The sequence below is a fragment of the Mus musculus genome, chromosome 13 (genome assembly GCF_000001635.26).
Source record: "Mus musculus strain C57BL/6J chromosome 13, GRCm38.p6 C57BL/6J".
Taxonomy (NCBI): domain Eukaryota; kingdom Metazoa; phylum Chordata; class Mammalia; order Rodentia; family Muridae; genus Mus; species Mus musculus.
This window is the reverse complement of record NC_000079.6, coordinates 62,378,276-62,395,659: the sequence shown is the minus strand read 5'-3', so window position 1 is coordinate 62,395,659 and position 17,384 is coordinate 62,378,276. Positions and strand designations below refer to the sequence as shown.

General features: G+C 41.4%; 1 protein-coding gene, 1 non-coding gene and 1 pseudogene across 5 annotated transcripts in view; 2 read left to right on the top strand and 1 right to left on the bottom strand.

Moving 5' to 3' along the window:
* The window catches only part of Gm3604 (predicted gene 3604), a 44,257-nt gene that overhangs the window by 16,313 nt on the left and 10,560 nt on the right, over positions 1–17,384 (top strand). Inside the window, exons 1-2 of one of the 4 annotated variants that reach the window (XM_011244441.3) lie at positions 8,103–12,580; positions 13,990–14,030. The exons of 1 other annotated variant lie outside the window; for it this stretch is intronic. Coding sequence is in view for 2 of the 3 variants with exons in the window: in XM_011244438.3 (XP_011242740.1) it covers positions 12,578–12,580 (3 nt within the window). In the remaining variant the exon portion in view is untranslated. Of the gene's footprint in view, positions 1–8,102; positions 12,581–13,989; positions 14,031–17,384 lie in introns of those variants that run through there. 2 more of the 4 variants (XM_011244438.3, NM_001162910.1) reach the window with 2 other exon arrangements.
* On the top strand, positions 7,643–8,368 carry Selenok-ps6 (selenoprotein K, pseudogene 6; annotated as a pseudogene).
* Positions 10,608–10,742, bottom strand: Gm23855. Its single transcript, XR_003950799.1, has one exon. It is a non-coding gene; the product is annotated as a small nucleolar RNA SNORA70 (small nucleolar RNA).

The window sequence follows — 17,384 nt, the reverse complement described above, 5'->3', positions numbered from 1 at the left end:
ATAAGCACACAATGAGAAAAAATAGGAAGGTGTCAAGGGGGGATAATAAAATACAGAGAAAGGGATGGACATCTGGGGCAGATGCTGATTGCAAAGCTTCTCTTGGAATGTCGGCCCTAAAATAGTTCCGGGCAGCCTTCAAACATTCTGCATTTTATCTTGGAGTGTCAGCCCTAACTAAACAGTCCCAGGCAGCCATCAAACATCTTTTAGCTTATCTTGGAGTGCCATAAACAGTCCCAGGCACCAAATGGAGACATGAAGGAGGAGGTGAAGCTGGCAGTGCCAGGCGCCAGGTGGAGACAATGAAGGAGGGGGTGGCATAACTCCCTTCAAAGGGTCAGCCGGTTCTTCAGGGTGAGAGTTGTTGAGGGTCTAGTTTCCCACAGTTTGGTCTTTCACAGTGAACCAAACATTTACCAGTAAACATTGCCTTCCTTTTAGATTGTAAATATATTGTCCTATAAGGATGGAGGAAACAGTACAAGGTGATAACACATTTTATCTGCAAAAGAAAATGATGTACTTCTAAGTCCTTTTAAAAATGTGTTATTTTATTCTTAGGTGGGAACCCTTCTTTAGAACACTTTTCTCAGCACCACAAATGAATGCCACACAACTGTGTCAGTGGGTACAGCTAGTTGCTTCTCCACCTGATGACCTGAGTTCAGTGACCAAGAGACCCATATTATCCACAATTTTTTTCTTCCTTCTTTCTTTCTGTCTTTCTGTCTTTCTTTCTTTCTTTCTGTCTTTCTTTCTTTCTTTCTTTCTTTCTCTCTTTCTCTCTTTCTCTCTTTCTCTCTTTCTCTCTTTTTTATTTTATTGGTTTTTCAAGACAGAGTTTCTCTGTATAGGCCTGGCTGTCCTGGAACTCATTTTGTAGACCAGGCTGGCCTCGAACTCAGAAATCTGCCTGCCTCTGCCTCCCAAGTGCTGGGATTAAAGGCGTGTACCACCTCCCAGCTGCTTATTTCTATACTTACGTTCTGGCTTATGCATGTCACACATCAGCAGTATATAAACATGTTAAACAAAATAAGGAACAACGGTGTGAGTTGCAGCCAAAACCTCCTTGGGTTGTACCTCTAGAACTCACATAATGGAAGTAGATAATAGACAGCTGTAAGGTGCTTTCTCACTGCTACCTACATCCATGGCACAGGTGTATATCCACAAACACAGTTGAAACAATTTTCCATGGAAGAAATTAACAAAGCAAAAATAGAACAAACCCAGTTTTGAAAACATATGAAATGATTTGCCAGTTTAAATTATTACTATTAAATTTTAGCACTTATTACTGAACATCAAAACCATGAGGTTTACTCTTTAGTCCTTACCTTGTCATTCATTGTTTGGTTCAAATGTAAGTCATTGAAAAAACATCTCAGCTCATCTTAGAATTGCATACCTATAAACCTATTACATTAGAAATGGTGGTAGGCCTGTCTCTGAGTTTTAGGCCAGGGTCGTGTACATAGTGAGTTCTTAGACATGTTTTATAGTGACATTCTGTCTCAAAAAAAAAATCTTAAAAGAAAGAGAAAAGAAAAATCGAAAAATTTCATTTTATTGAAAATTTTCTAATGGAATCTGTATGTTTTTTAGACTCATTTGTCAGCAGTACGAGCCCACATGTATACCTGTCAATGCATGTCAGGTGTACCTCGGATGTAATTTATGCTTTTTGTAATGAGAGAAGAGTACCATGCATGTATTAAGATTGACTAGCTGAATTGGATCCTATTCTGTTTCCTTAATGCCTGTAAAACATTCATTTCTGAATTCTGAGTGATGGTGACTCTAGGTGACATCAAGGCTGGTGTCAGGGGACCCGGGACCTCAAAACAGAGGTCACTCTAGAACTGTGGAAGTCAGGCATTTCGAAAGAACCTTAGAGTATGGATTGGGGGTGGTTGAGGCTTTGGTTTTAAAAGAAAGAGGAAGAAAAGGCCCTCTGGAGTGCAATGCTTGGGGTGTAGCTGAACACCAGCTGCCTTCTATTGTACTCTCTGTATCCACTCAGCTGTGGTGGGTCAGTCCTTTCCTGTTCTTCCCCTCTTTTTATCAAGGCAACTACACAGATCAGTGGATGATAGCACCTTGCATACCCCATGGGGTGTCTCCAATTAGGCCATAAAGCCTCTCAGTCCCTACCCCATTATCCCTGTATCCTGCAGGGATGGTAGGAATTGGATACTCAGCTCTCCCTTTGGTTGTGGTGTACTGTTACAGTGGACGCCAGGAATTTTGAATTTTCCTTGGAATCTCATTGTGTAAATGACTTTTCCCTCTAGTTAAGGACTTCTGTGTATAATAAATATTCATTAGTTAACTAAATGCTTTTCAGGAGAGCAAGGAGCTAAAATTCTGTTCAGAACTTAGAAAAGGGAGAAAATTCTGTTTCAAATTAGTCACAGAGAACAAATATTGTTATTCTGTTTTCAATTCTCATTAGAAATTTCCTTTTTTATTTTATTCATTTTTATTTTTGTTTTTTGTTTGTTTGTTTGTTTGGTTGGTTTGGTTTTTCGAGACTGGGTTTCTCTGTATAGCCCTGGCTGTCCTGGATCTCACTTTGTAGACCAGGCTGGCCTGGAACTCAGAAATCTGCCTGCCTCTGCCTCCTGAGTGCTGGGATTAAAGGCATGCGCCACCACGCCTGGCTTTATTGTTTTATTTTAAAGAATATTCTTACTATGAATCCCTGGATGGCTTGGGACTGTACTATCTGTTCTAGGACATCAGAGAATTCTGCCCACCTTGCCTCTAGATTACCAGCATTATAGGTGGGCATGTCACAGCTAGATAAATCAGCCCTTTTAAGTGGCTTAATAGGGATGAGTGGCTGAATCTCTCTGGTTAGGATAGCTAGGACATAGACTGTGGTCTTAGGTCTACTAACAGAAGTCAATCATGAAATGCAGCCCTCCTGCCTTTAACTCCACTGTCTTTCAAATTAAGAGCACTATTGTTTTGCTTTATCATAACATCTGTTATAAGTCACCAAAGGACTAGGGCAGATTCTGTCCTTATTCTATAGATGGTGAAACTGAGCCTTAGAGTGTTAAGTCATTACTGAATAGATATGTGGAACTTCTCTTCTTACTCATGATGTGTTTCCAATGACTTAATCAATGAAATGAAAGCAACCTCAGCCAGACATGATGGCCCAGGCCTGTAATCACAGTGCTTGAAAAGTGGAGACAGAAAGGGACAGGACAAAAGAGCTGATAAGGTTCCCTCATTGGACAGTACCTAATATTAGCAATGAACACTGAGGTAATCATTTTTAGATGCTTGATAAGTATCCTGCTGGCCCATTTTTCGGTTCAACACCAGGCATTCAAGAAACTGCATAAAAATTAAATTTACTGAAAAATCAAATTACCGTAGTTATAGTAGTCCTACCAAAAATAGTATCTAGGTACTGATTGTGGTTGTGCTTAATAAGATAGGTTTTTTTTTTTTTCAAGTTTTAAGATGATCCTCCTGAGAGACTAGGCCTGAGTAATACTTGGTGTGCTCTAATACACTTCCCTCCTCTCTGGAGCACATAATCATCAAGCTTTTTCCACTTTTAAAATTATATTTTTCCATTATACTTACAGCATTCCCACCATCTCTCTTCTGTCTCTGAATTCCTTCATAGACAATTTATTGTTTTTCATGAGGGATATTTCTCCTTGAACAATAGTTACTGTTTGAATGTGACCTGTGATTTCCTGCAGGACTTCTCAACTATGAATCAAATTGATGGATGAACAGGAATATAGGTGTGGAATAGGATGTACACATGATGTACCCTGTTCCTTGATTGAAGAGGAAGACATGTTCTGGGAGACTGCAAGAATTTCTTCATAACTACAAAGTTTCCAAACTCAGTCCATGTCTACCCCTATTGTGGCTGTGCAGAGCTCAATGGGCCTGTGCTGTCTGAATCCTTTCATCTCTCATCATCCAGTAGCTGTGCTGCTATTGTCCTGAGACCCAGCTGGGTGACCCTAGATAGTGATGGACTCTGGGCAGAGCTAGCAATCAATAGCAACAGTAGGAGGAACCTTGTGGGATCCTTCTAGGATTCTCCATTGATGTAGCACTAGTGAGCTGTGAGGTAGACAACAGCAATTCTCTACTGAGTGTGGCAGCCACAGTTCAGAACAGTAAATTCCATGAGTAGGAAGAGCAGGTTGACTGACCTATCAGAATCTGATCTGCTGGGACTGGGATGGATTGTGAGCTAGACTATGGCTCTGATCATACATGTGGTGACCTGGGCAGAGGAAAACTCTCCCACTAGTACCCCCTTAAGTAACTGAGAAAACAAAAGGAGTGAAAATAAAACATGGTTCAGAATTGAACTGTGCATCTGACCCTGGGAGGGAATTGTGAGTTAGTACATAGAATAAATTCTGATTGCTGTAGGTTAAGAATTTTGACATATAACAACTCAAAATTAGTTAAAACTTTGTGTTTTTTTTTTTTTTTTTGGTTTTTCGAGACAGGGTTTCTCTGTATAGCCCTGGCTGTCCTGGAGCTCACTTTGTAGACCAGGCTGGCCTCGAACTCAGAAATCCGCCTGCCTCTGCCTCCTGAGTGCTGGGATTAAAGGCGTGTGCCACCACGCCCGGCTTTTTTTTTTTTTTTTGTAGTTGATTTATTTCCCCTGAAACTGAAAGACCCAGAAAAATCCAACCCCCCTAGCAAACAGAGTAGAGCCAAGAATGTAGGTTAGCCAGTTCAGTGACTCTGTTCCAGGAACTTGACTAACCACAGGACAGATTGAAAGACCCACAACGTGAGGACTCCCCCACGTTCTGACTCAGGAGAGGCGACACCCCAAAATCACCAACGAGAACCGGTCTTGCTGCAAATTGCAAGAGGATTTTCATTCAAGAGTGCTCTCGGCCCACGGTCGTACACCACGCAGGGGTAGAGGACCGTGGCGCCCCGAGTAGCTGAGTAAGGGGGTATTTAAAGGAAAAAAAAAACAACTCAAGGAGGTGGGAAGGGCGTTGTTGGAAAATACCAAAAATACCAGTTAAGAGTCACAAGGAAATACAAAGTCACAGGTGTCACAAGGAATAGCTGGTAATTGTTAACTCTCAAGACAGTTTCTAAGAGCCCCTAACGATAGCACATTTGCATTGCAGGTTCCAGTGGTGGTCAGGGTGGGTCAGGGTGACTTTCTTTGAATGAACACTCTTTGAACCCAGGAAGCGGGTGGGTGGAGGAAGGAATGTTGCTATCTGTTTTATGATTAGCATACCTTGGAGCAAAGAGTTTACTACTCTTTCAAGATAATTACACAAGCTGCTTCGGTGACCTTGTTCCAGGAACTGGCTGACCACAAAAGTTAGATTGAAACTTGAGAACTCTTGAGAAGCAGGGAGTTTCCCCTTGTGATTTTTTCCACTGGTATTTTCGGTATCTTCGAATAAAGCCCTCCGTACCTCTTTGGGTTGTGGTTTTTTTTCCTCTAAATACTTCCACTCCAACCCCTGTGTGGGATGTGAGGAGTCAGCCCCAGCGCGCTGGTTCCTGTCAATAAACCTCATGTGATTGCAGCAGGGGTGGTCTCTCCTGAGTTCTTAGGGGGATTGCGTGAGGGTTCCCCTTTTCAGGGGTCTTTCAAAACCATATATTTGATTCTTTACAACACATGTTGTCATTGCTGAACTGAAAGAGTAACTCAAACATGTTTTGTTCCCTTGTAGTGTAGAAGTGTATATTTATACCATTAACTTTTGATTCCATATGACAGGACACACAGAAAAGCTCTCATTTATGGAAATACCCAAGAAAATGCCAGGTGACAGCTCATATGTAACTATTTAGACCTTAGGATTTTGGGGAACTATAGTTATAGATCAAGGTGAGCTGCCATGGAAACGCTAGGAATGAAGGCTGGTTCTCCAGTTGGTGCTCTTAACAACTGAAAGATCTCTCCAGCCCTACTAACCCACATTCAATAAAATAAAATATAATACCATACACAAGGTATTTCGGACAAGAGGAGCAGCTTTGAGAGGAGCTGCAAGCACATAGTGCAGTTGGCCTAAAAGTGAGACTATGTGTGCTTCAGAGACAGAGGTGGAAGACTAGGGATGCCTAAGTATATTGTAGTCAGGCAATTTCATTATCTGAAGAAGCTGAAAAATAAGCTTCATGATATTATATTTTTCTGCTGGATTTGGCGTTGCTTTGGTCTGTTCCATCGTCGATATGCTTTGATTCTTTGTGGAATAATATTGTTTATTCTTAGCATTGTATGTTGGAAACATAACACTCTCATTGATGGTCCTGGAAGAGCATGGTTGGGTAAGAGACAGAATTCACTCTCTAGGCATTGAAGCAAGATGTGGCGTTTAAATGGGAATGTTGCCCTTTGCTCCTATGTTGCATACTTATTTTCCAGTACCTGGAAGTCTTTCAGAGGAGTAGGGGAAAAGTATAGGATAATCATTGTGGAGAATTTGGGTGACAGGTACCTCTATATTTAAGATGGGAGAGGTTTGCCACCACAAAAAGCAAAAAGCTCACTTGCAGCTTTTGGATTCAAGGTAGGTACTTTATCTACTTCACAGAGAAGAGGGCCTATCTTATTTTCATCCTAATCTGTCAATTGTGCTCCCCAAGTCCTATTGCTTATTAAAGAGGGGAACTCTTAAGTAGGAGAATTAGCCCCAGGCAATGAGTTCCCTATTTGGCTAATCAATGCAAGTCAGTCAGTCCTTGAATCATACACATAACCAATAAAAATGCAGTCAGCAAGTTTTATTTATGTATTTGAGTCTTCATAGTCACACATGTATGTAACAAGGAAGAAACTGGCAGGGAAGAATTTAGGATGGAGAGGAGAGAAGTAAGGGGATAAATTGTTGAAGGATATTTGAATATGGTTAATAGAAAACCTAATTGGTATTGAAATATCCAAGCTTGGGAAGATACTGCCTTTTCAGATGCACCTAGGTGTGTCTTGGAAAGGTGTATTTTGGGTGTGCCTCTGAAAGTCAAAGCCTCAATACAAGAGAATGCTAAGGAATGGAAAGTCCTGCCCATTTTGAGGCAAGTTACTTGGGAGGGTTCTTGAGGTCTTTGCTGGGTGACTTGGGCAAAGTCAGCTTGGATGGAATTGAGATGCTCTTCTGTAAAGGTGAGAAGTTTTAGCTCCCTACAGACTTGACCCGGGCCTCCCACCACTACCTTCCCCTTGAGCTGACCTGCTGCAGCCTGCCATGGATGTAGTAAGGGAGATAGAACCTGGTTTTGTAGCAATAAGACATTTGAGCTTTCTCTTGGTGGGCACTCTGTTTGAACTCTGTCTCTATCTCTTGAATTAGAATAGCATTGTGGAAGCAGAGTGGTAAGAAATAGCAGGACAAAGATGAGGCAGGATTTGAAGAAAGAGCAAAGGAGCCCTCCTGAGTTTCAGTGATCTCAAGAGAAAGGTAGACTATGTAAATGGGCATAGACAAAGAGATTTCTGAGCGTCTAGCAGTTTAATTGTACATTCAAGCTTGTAAATAGATATATTGCATACAGTTAAGGAAATGAAGTTATCTCACTAGGCTAGCATGTTTTAACCAAGCCTCCCACCTCATTTGACATTATTGGGAATATATATTATAAAATGTAGACAGGGCGGGGCGGGAGGCTAGGTACCGTGACAACAGGGGTGTCCGGTCTTCTCTGTCTCTAGGAAGCAGGCAACCAGAGGGAAGATGGTTTACATCTCGAATGGTCAGGTGTTGGACAGCAGGAATCAGTCCCCATGGAGAGTGTCTCTCCTAACAGACTTCTTCTGGGGAATAGCAGAATTTGTTGTTTTCTGTTTCAAAACTCTGCTTCAGCAAGATGTAAAGAAAAGAAGAGGCTACGGGAGCTCCTCTGATTCCAGATACGATGATGGAAGAGGGCCACCAGGAAACCCTCCATGAAGAATGGCTAGGAGCAGTCAGCTTTGTGGCCCCAGCCCTCCTCCAATGGCTGGTGGATGAGGAAGGTAAATGTCTGCTCTGAGAAGCAGACAACTAGACATACACACGTGTAGAAGGAAGCCATCAAGCAGTGAAGAGCGGCTCCTGCAGGAGTAGATGGTGTATGTCCAAACAAGGATTGCTCTGTGTCCTCACAGATGAATGAGGCCATGCTGGGAATTCCCTCTGCAGGATCTGGCCTGACTGATACACAGTTCTATAAATGTACATGTTTGTCTACTTATCTCTTTTTTGTATAGTTTACTAAAGTATTAATATAGTTTTAAGAATATTTCCAGGTTGCAAAACTTGATTGTTCATCTTTATATGATCATACCCAAAATCTTTGATCTGGAAGAAATAAAGGCCATGTATTTAGTCCTGGAAAAAAAAGTGTAAAAAGGTAAAGGTTACATGAAGTGGTGTATTATGATCTAATTTAAATGCATAAAAATTAATTTTACAAGAAAAATATAATAAATACAGATATAGTTATGAGCAATTGATGTTGTTCCAGGTAATACAGATTGCATTTCAAAAAACCTCAAGGTTGTAATTCAATTGCTGTAACTGCAATCCAGAAGGGTATAATGCCCTCTTCCAACCACTGTAGGTAATGCACACAGACATGTTCCAGCAGTAGACTCACATAAGTAAAATAAAAATAATGTATAAGATATGGAATCTTCTACAGAGATGTCACAGCCTTGAGACACACAGCATTCAGGATGCACTTCTTTCTGGTCCTACAGAGAAGCACCTGTGCCTTTCCTCTGAAGCAAATTGCTGAGTAAGAAAAGCAGTCTTATTCTGAGGTTAGACTAGCTCAGCAAACCTGCTCACGTAAGAACGGTAACCACAGTGCTGTTGGGTGATGTTCCCTTGATATTTTCTGTTTGTATTCTCTGTCCATTGTATATGGAGAGTTGTGGCATTTATACATCTTTTAAATTTACCTTTAGATCATACATTGTTGACTAGAAGGTTGTTTTCCTCTGTAAATCTCCATCTGCCTAAGTGACTATTGTTCAAACTATAGCTGTGGCCCAAACCTAAGAGAGACTTAGGTATAACAGCATATTGGGAACTAAAACTTCTGTTCTAGGCTGGCTCTTCTTTGGGCATCAGTCAATGGTGAATGAGTGATCTTTTCCCATGAAAGGATGCTAATTCTACCTGTTACACCTCCAGCCTTTTAGAAAATTATTTCTGAGACAAGGTTTACTATGGGGAGTCACGTAGCTCTCATTCCACTCTGTTATGACTCAGGGCAGTAACATTGCTATCTTATTGTTTAAACCAACTAAATTCTTTTTTTTTTTTAAGATTTGTTTATTGATTATACACTGTAGTTGTCTTCAGACACACCAGAAGAGGGTGTCAGATCTCATTACGGATGGTTGTGAGCCACCATATGGGTGCTGGGATTTGAACTCAGGACCTTTGGAAAAACATTCAGTGCTCGTAACCGATCGTTGAACCATCTCACCAGCCCCCGACAACTAAATTCTTAAGTTAACATCTGTACCACCACTGTGTTTTAAAATTATGCATTTGAGTCATGTAATCAACTGTTTACTGAGTCCATAGGAAAAGCATTTGCATGACGGACATAGCTTCTGCATTCTGACCAGAATAGGAAGAAGTTTATTGTGTACACTAATAGGGGAATCAGGGTGGGTAATCAGCTGCTGGAGTCGCCATAATGAAAAAGTGCCTGATGCTGGCATGGAGGCAATTTTATAATTTTGCAGCGGGTCTTAATTCATGTTGGGTAAATGAAAACATACTATACGGTGGGTGTATGGTTTGTGATGTCAGTTCAGTAGGTGAATACTCAAATTGCAGTTAGGTTACTACTGTCCTATGAGATATGTGCAATCCTCATTGACATAATTAAATCAGCTCAGAAATTTAAAACACAGGACTTCATTGTCTGTAGTTGTGTGTCAAGTTACAGTTCTCAGCAGGCAACAATCCACATAGAGGCAAGGTCAAACAGTATTTGAAAGATGCTATTCCTTCTACCAGGAAATGGACTATTCTTTTACAAAGTCAGAATGGCTATGTGTTTTTTCAATAATATTTCTGTTTGTAAAAAGTCAATTATTGGTTCGCTTTAAATGCAGCACTGCTTCTTACTTGTATCCATTCTGTGATGTTTCCCAGGCATAAGAATTTCTTTTTTTTTTTCCGACTTGATGAGAGATTTATTATTGAACGATTTGGTAGGGTATAGGAGAGAACTATTGAAGCCTTCAGGAATGCAGGGCTCTCCACTTGTCCAGAGGACCACGATTGGGGATATATTTGACACCCCAGCCATCAGGGATGAGGCGCTTCTCAGCAACCATGTCTTCAAATTCATCTGCATTAAACTTGGTGAAGCCCCACTTCTTTGAGATGTGGATCTTCTGGCGGCCAGGGAACTTGAACTTGGCTCTTAGCAGAGCCTTAATCACATGTTCCTTGTTCTGCAACTTGGTTCGGATGGACATGATGACCTGGCCAATGTGAACCCTGGCCACTGTGCCCTGGGGCTTCCCAAAGGCACCAGGCATCCCTGTCTGGAGCCTAGATCAGGGATAGCATTGTGATCAGAGGCTTGATTACCAACTGCCAGAAAATTGTCTCCAAGGTCCCTTGAGGCAGCCCATATAGATACTAGGCTACATACACTACCAAGGAGGCTGCTGTTTGCAACAATTGCACACCAAAGTCCCCATGGGAAAAGGGGCAGGCATAAGAATTTCTTTCCATTTCTTTTACAAGTGCTGCTTAGGACAAGGTCTCCTGAAGGCCAGGCTGGGTCATGCCATATAATTGATAATTGCCTTGAACATCTAATCCTGTCTCTAAAGTCACATTTTGGGAAGACAATCCTGAATCTCTTCTAGGCTAGGCTTTGAAGGTGAAAGTTTTCCTGGTATGGCTGTACTTGACATTAGCAATGAGTAGTGAGGTCACCAATTTTCCATCTTGATAGTCACCTTGACTGGCCATTACTCCGTTCTGCAGACCAGGAAATTAATAATCTGGATAAAGGGGCTGGGGAGAAGGCTCAGCCGGTAAGAACACTGACTGCTCTTCCCAAGGTCCTGAGTTCAAATCCCAGCAACCACATGGTGCTCACAACTATCCATAATGAGATCTGGAGTGTCTGAAGTCAGCTACAGTGTAATTATGTATAATAAGAATAAATAAATCTTTGGGCCAGAGCAAGCAGGGACTGAGTGGGGTTGACCAAAGTAGAGGTCTGAAAAATTTAATTCTCCACAGCCACATGAAGGCTCACAACCATCTGTACAGCTACATTGTACTCATATACATAAAATAAATATATAAATCTAAAAAGAAAGAATCTGGATAAAAACTGAACTTCCTGTCAACTGTTGTTGCCACCAATGTAATTATTTCAAATGACTGTAGTTACAGGAGTTCAGTTACCTAAAACCAAACAGATGGGCACTCTGAGGGTTTTTATTATTTTCACCATTTAACATGGGAAAACCCTTTTTTAATCTGGAGGTTTTGGTTGACAAGAAAAAAAAAATTAATCTAGGCCAGAACTTCTGCTGTGAGCCTACATATATAAAGGATATTGAAGTTGGTGGTCCTTTCTCTTTCTCTTCTTCCCACATACTGGCTTGCAAGGTCTTTTTATTTTTCTGACATTAAGGCTCCGTCTGTGGAATTCTGTTACGTGCTGAACACCAGCTGAGACATACAGGAACTACTGTTTTCTTCAACTCTTCATTGGTACAGTCATTGATTTACTAGTGGGGCCACATTCTGTGAGCCATTCTTATCTATCCACTTCCTGCATACTTAGAGAGATCCATGCTCTGAGTTCTGTTCATCTGGAAAACCTTTACTAATACAGATATGTTTTTTCACCTTCCCACTTAGGAAGATGTGCTGCTAACAACAGTGCTCCATAGTGATTGGAATCCATGCCCTGCTTTTCTCCCAGGGTTATTTGGAGTCTCATATGTAGCAATTGCATATTAGCCGCGGTTTTCCTGATGTCAGTGTAAAATGAGAGAAGCAAACATCACATTTTATGTCCTGAAAATCTCTCTTTAATTGTAATTATCCTTGGAACCTATAGTTTATTCTGCTCCAAGTTGAATAATGTACTTTTCAAGGTGTGGCTCTTGATTCCTTGGTGGAGGAGGGGGCGGAGCGAGGAGAAGGTGAACCGGCGGCGGCCTTGGAGGAGCAGGAAGAAGAAATTCCTGCTGAGTTCTGGATGACTGAAAGATAGACTATTGGAGGACAGGACTGAAAGAAAGTCTTGCAGATCTGAAAAGGGTCAGCTCCTAGATAAGAAACCCGAGCTGGGAAGCCCTATGCTGTGTGCCTTCAGCGCACTCTAACCCTAAGGGAGGTGGTCATGTCAATCAAGTCTCACTAACCAATCAGGGCCTCCGGATAGGCCCGCCAACAGAAGTAGAGGCGTGTTCTTCCGTGTGCCTTGTTCCCCTGCTCTCTGTTCCTCTCCGTTGCAAGCAAGCTGAAAGATTGGTCTGATGTGTTTTGATCTCTGCTGACAGGGGCCTTAGGGCATTGCTAGCGATCTACAACGTGGCGACATGGTGAGCGTGTGACCACTGCCCTTAACCGGAAGGAGCAGGGGGCTAAGTAGCTGGAGTGGGGGTGATGGGATACAGGGGACCAGCCCTGGCCGTTCTTGGTTCCTCTTCAGGCAGTGGAGGGGGAAGAGTGTCTGAGGTGACAAGACTTGGTTTTCAGGGATGTTTAGGGTTGCTGTTTAGTATTAAGACGTTTGCCTATCTTGAGACTCAGTCGCATTGCAGCCGAAGCTGACCTGCCCGAGTTCCTCTGAGGCAAGGCTGGAAGCTGCGATCTGTGGTATTTAGAGCCTCCTCTTAAAAGGCAGGGGATTAAGTGAAGAGCTTTTGTTCTATCTCCACAGAAACTGGGCTGCTCTAACTTCCAGCTGCTAGTTGAAGTCACAGGAAGAAAAGTGGGACACTTTTAAACATGTCTTTAATCTTTATTTCCAAGTTCTTCTAAAAAGTTTCCTATGAAAGTTCTCTAAGGAAAGGGAATGGGTGATTAAGTAAAGGAGTCATTGCTAGAGCCTTTCCCTCTTGTCCAGATGCCTCTTGCTTGCTAAGCTTGGGGGAAGTTTGGAGCAATAAACTTCTCTTAAACCAGGAGAAGAGAGCCACACTCACAGAAGCACATATGGATAAAATCACATACATTCATGTGCAAATTCATACACTTTTGAGAGGTTAGTTTGATCCAATGTATGTTGAATTTCCAACTAGAGGGGACTCCTTTGCAGATATGTCTAATCCACTTCACAGTTACTTCAGCTCAGAGTGTTGAGAAGCTGTGTGTTATGTTGCATCTCTCAGCAGCTAACATTGCACATAGGGGTGAGATCTAACTGTATCTTCTCTTTTGGGTGTTTTTTGGTTTTTGGGGTTTTTTGGATTTTTTTTTTGAGACAGGGTTTCTCTGTATAGCTCTTGGAACTCACTCTGTAAACCAGGCTGTCCTCAAACTCTGAAACCCGCCTGCCTCATCCTCCCAAGTGCTAGGATTAAAGGCGAGCACCACCACTGCCTGGCCAAACTTTATCTACTTATGTCATTATCTCTGCCAGGGAAAGGCCTGCACTTTTTCAAGATCACTCTCCTTTACCAATAACCAGACCAACGCCCAATGGCTTCTCAGCTCTCTCTTCTACAGAAGATTCTGATGCTAGGAATATTTGCTCAAAGGCGCATACATCCTGCTATCTATTATACTTTTAATATGTATTATACATTGTAGTGTGGTTGGTGAGTCAAAATCAGCTGTGTGTCTGTATCAGACCCTGTCTCAAACACAGGGAATAATCAAAATTGTATTTGTGATAGGCTTGCAGACTCCAGTTTTTCTTCCTTTTACAAATTAATATTAAGGTTAAAATTAGATTCCAAGTTAAAAGTCACCTTTTTTTTTTTTGTGACTTGTTCTTTATTTGTAGTTTTGTGATTTCCACATCAGAAATGGATTCCAGTGTTCCTGGTATGTTCTGTTAACTGTGTGATAATGAATTAAGTTACTAACTGAAAAAGATTCCACTTTTGTAAGCACATGCTATGTACCGCTATGTACCTAGGCCTTGAGCTTGACCATAAAAGCACTCCCCTGCTTTTTAATAAATTGACTTCTCTTTATTTATTCAATTTACATCCTGCTCACTGCCTTCCTCCCGGTCATCCTCCTCACACAATTCTTCCCCCAGTTCCCTCTCCCCTTTTCCTCTGAGTCGATGGGCCACATTGTATTACGTAGATTTGGTAATATAATGTATTTGGTAGGAGTCATGTAGTATCTTAGTTTTGCAGTTCAAATTTTTATTCAGATTCTTGATTGCCTGGTGTGTGGACCCCAAAAATGGGCCAGTCAGACTCTTGTCGATGGTCTAAAATTGATTGCCTCACTGTTCATTCTTTTCTTTTCTTTTTTTAAGATTTATTTATTATTACACATAAGTACACTGTAGCTGACACACCAGAAGAGGGCATCAGATCTCATTACTGGTGGTTGTGAGCCACCATGTGGTTTCTGGGATTTGAACTCAGGACCTTCGGAAGAACAGTTAGTGCTCTTACCTGATGAGCCATCTCGCCAGCCCTCACTGTTCATTCTCAATATTACATACTGTCAAAGCAGTGAAGTTATCTACTTCCTTTTGTCCTGACCCTTTCTGGGCTGTGACTACACTACTTTCAAAGTTCCTGAACTAGAATCCTGAGCATTGAAGGTGTATAATGTGTGCCTTCAGCACACTCCAACCCTAAGAAGCATGCTTATGTCACTCAAGAATCACTGGCCAATCAGGGCGTCCAGGCAGGCCAATCAGGATAATAGGAGGGTTCTTCTGAGTACTCTCTGCCATAATGGAGGTTCAGCTCTATGCTAACCTGAAAGAGCAGGGGCATGAATATTTGAAGCTGGGGAAGTGGGCACTTCCTTTGGATGGGTGAGAACCAGTTTCCAGATGTGCTGAGCCATCTCTCCTGCCCCAAGTTAAACAGTTTAAAAAGTTGCCTTAGATGAATGAATGGATAGATGGATGGGTGGATGGATGGGTGGGTGAGTGGGGCAGAACCTTCAAACAGTCTTATTCTGAGGTTAGAAAAGATCAGCAGGCATGTTCATATTAGAACTGTAACTACAGTGCTGTTAGGTGATGTTTTCTTGATATTTTCTGTGTGTGTGTTCTCTGTCCTTTATGCATGGCAGAGTTGTGGCATGGATCTATCTTTTAAAACTCTTTTCTATATCTTACATTATGGACTAGAAGATAGTTTTGCTCTGTAAATCTCCATTGGCCTCAGTGGCTAAACTTGCAAGGTCCTGTCCGCCATTAAATTGTTCAAAGTATAACCTGGGGGCTGAACCTAAAAGGACTTATTGATGACACCATATGTGGAATTCATGCTGTTTCCTAGGCTGGGTCTTCTTTGGGCATCAGCCAGAGGTGAATAAGTGATCTCTCCCTGGGAAAGATGTTAATCCACACCAGCTGTACCTGCAGGCTTTAAATAATGTTTCTGAGACAAGCTTTCCTATGTTGAGTCAGGTAGCATTCATTCCACTGTTATTTCCCAGGACAATGACATTGGCTTCTATTGACTAAACCAACTAAATACTTAAGTCTAAATCACTAACACCACTGTGTTTTTAAATTACTTGCTGAGTCATGTATGTAATCAAGTTTTTTATTACAGTAAGAGGAACAGGATTTGCATGAATGGCATAGCTTCTGCATTCACATCAGAAGAGAAGAGAGTTTATTGTGATCCCTACTGGGGAAACAGGGTAGGCAATCAGCTGCTGGAGTTCCCATTATGAACAAGACCTGATTATGGCAGGGAGGTGATTTTTAATTTTGGATCATGTATTAATCATGTTCTGTGATGAAGACAGCCTATATTGATGGGTGTTTGATTTGTGAATGTCAGTTAAGCCAATGAGCATTCAATTTGCACGTAGGGTACTGTTCTACAGATACATGTGCAATCTTCACTGACATCATTGAGTCGCTCAAGAATTGAAACCCAGGCCATCGGGTATAGTTGTGTGTGTGTCAAGTTGTGTGTCAAGTTACAGGTGTCAGCAGCTAAGAGTCCACATAGAGGCATGTTCAAGTAGTGTTTGATTAATGCTATTCCTGATGTGAGGATATGGGCTGCTAGTTTTGAATGTCAGTGTGACTATGTGGTTTTTTAGTAATATTTAAGTTTGAAAAAAATCAATTATTGGTTCCCGTTTCAATGTAATTTCTGTGAATTCAGCTCTGCTCTGATCTCTTACTATTTGCAATTCTGTGGTGTTTCCCAGGTTTAAGAATTTCTTTCCAATTTTGCAATAGCTGGCTCATGCTATGTAATTGATAACTGCTTTGAACATCTGATCCTGTCCCTAAGGCCACATGATGGGAAGACAGTGCTGCATTTCTTCTAGGCTAGGCTTTGAAGGGGAAAGTTTTCCTGGTTTGGCACTACTTGACATTAGCAATGAAAGTGAGGTTGATAATCACCTTGACTAGCCATGACTCTGGCTGCAGAAAAGGCAGTCATGAATCTGGATAAGGAACTGAACTTATTGTCAACTGTAATTGACACTACTTCAAGTAATTCAAATTACTGTATTAAAACAATTTGACTTAGCTAAAACTGGAACAGGTGGTCATTGTGAAAGTGTTTTTTATTATTTGCAACATTTAACAAGGGAGAACCCTTCTTTATTCTGGATCTTTTGAATTGACAAAAATGTCATTAATCTAGGCCACAGTTACTGGTGGCATCCTACATTTATAAAGGACATTGAAGATGCTCGCTCCCTCTCTTTTTCTGCTTGCCATACTCTGGCAAGGGAGATCATTTGATTTTTCTAGCATTAGAGGTTCCATCTTTGGAATTACGGTATATGCGGAAGGCCAGTTGAGACATACAGGCACTACTGTATCCTTCAACTTTCCATTGGTACGCAGTTATTGGTTTCCTAGTTGGGCCACATTCTGCGAGCCATTCTTATATATCCACTTTCTACATACATAGAGAGATCCATACTATCAGTTCTGTTCAAGTGGAAATCCTTTAATAATACAGATGTTTTTTCACCTTTTCAACTCAGGAAGATGTGCTGGCTAACCGTAGTGCTCCACAGTGATTGCAATCCATTTCCTCATTTCCTGCTTTTCTCCCAGGGTTGTCTGGAGAATCATATTGAAAGGGCAAGATAAACCCCATTTTTCTCCATCTAAGGAGCCCTTTTGTTGCCATTTGAGGACCAGTCTTTATTTGAAAAAGGTGCCAGCTTCAGGAATAAACTGTAAATCCCAAAAGTAAGTCATAAGACACCAGGTTT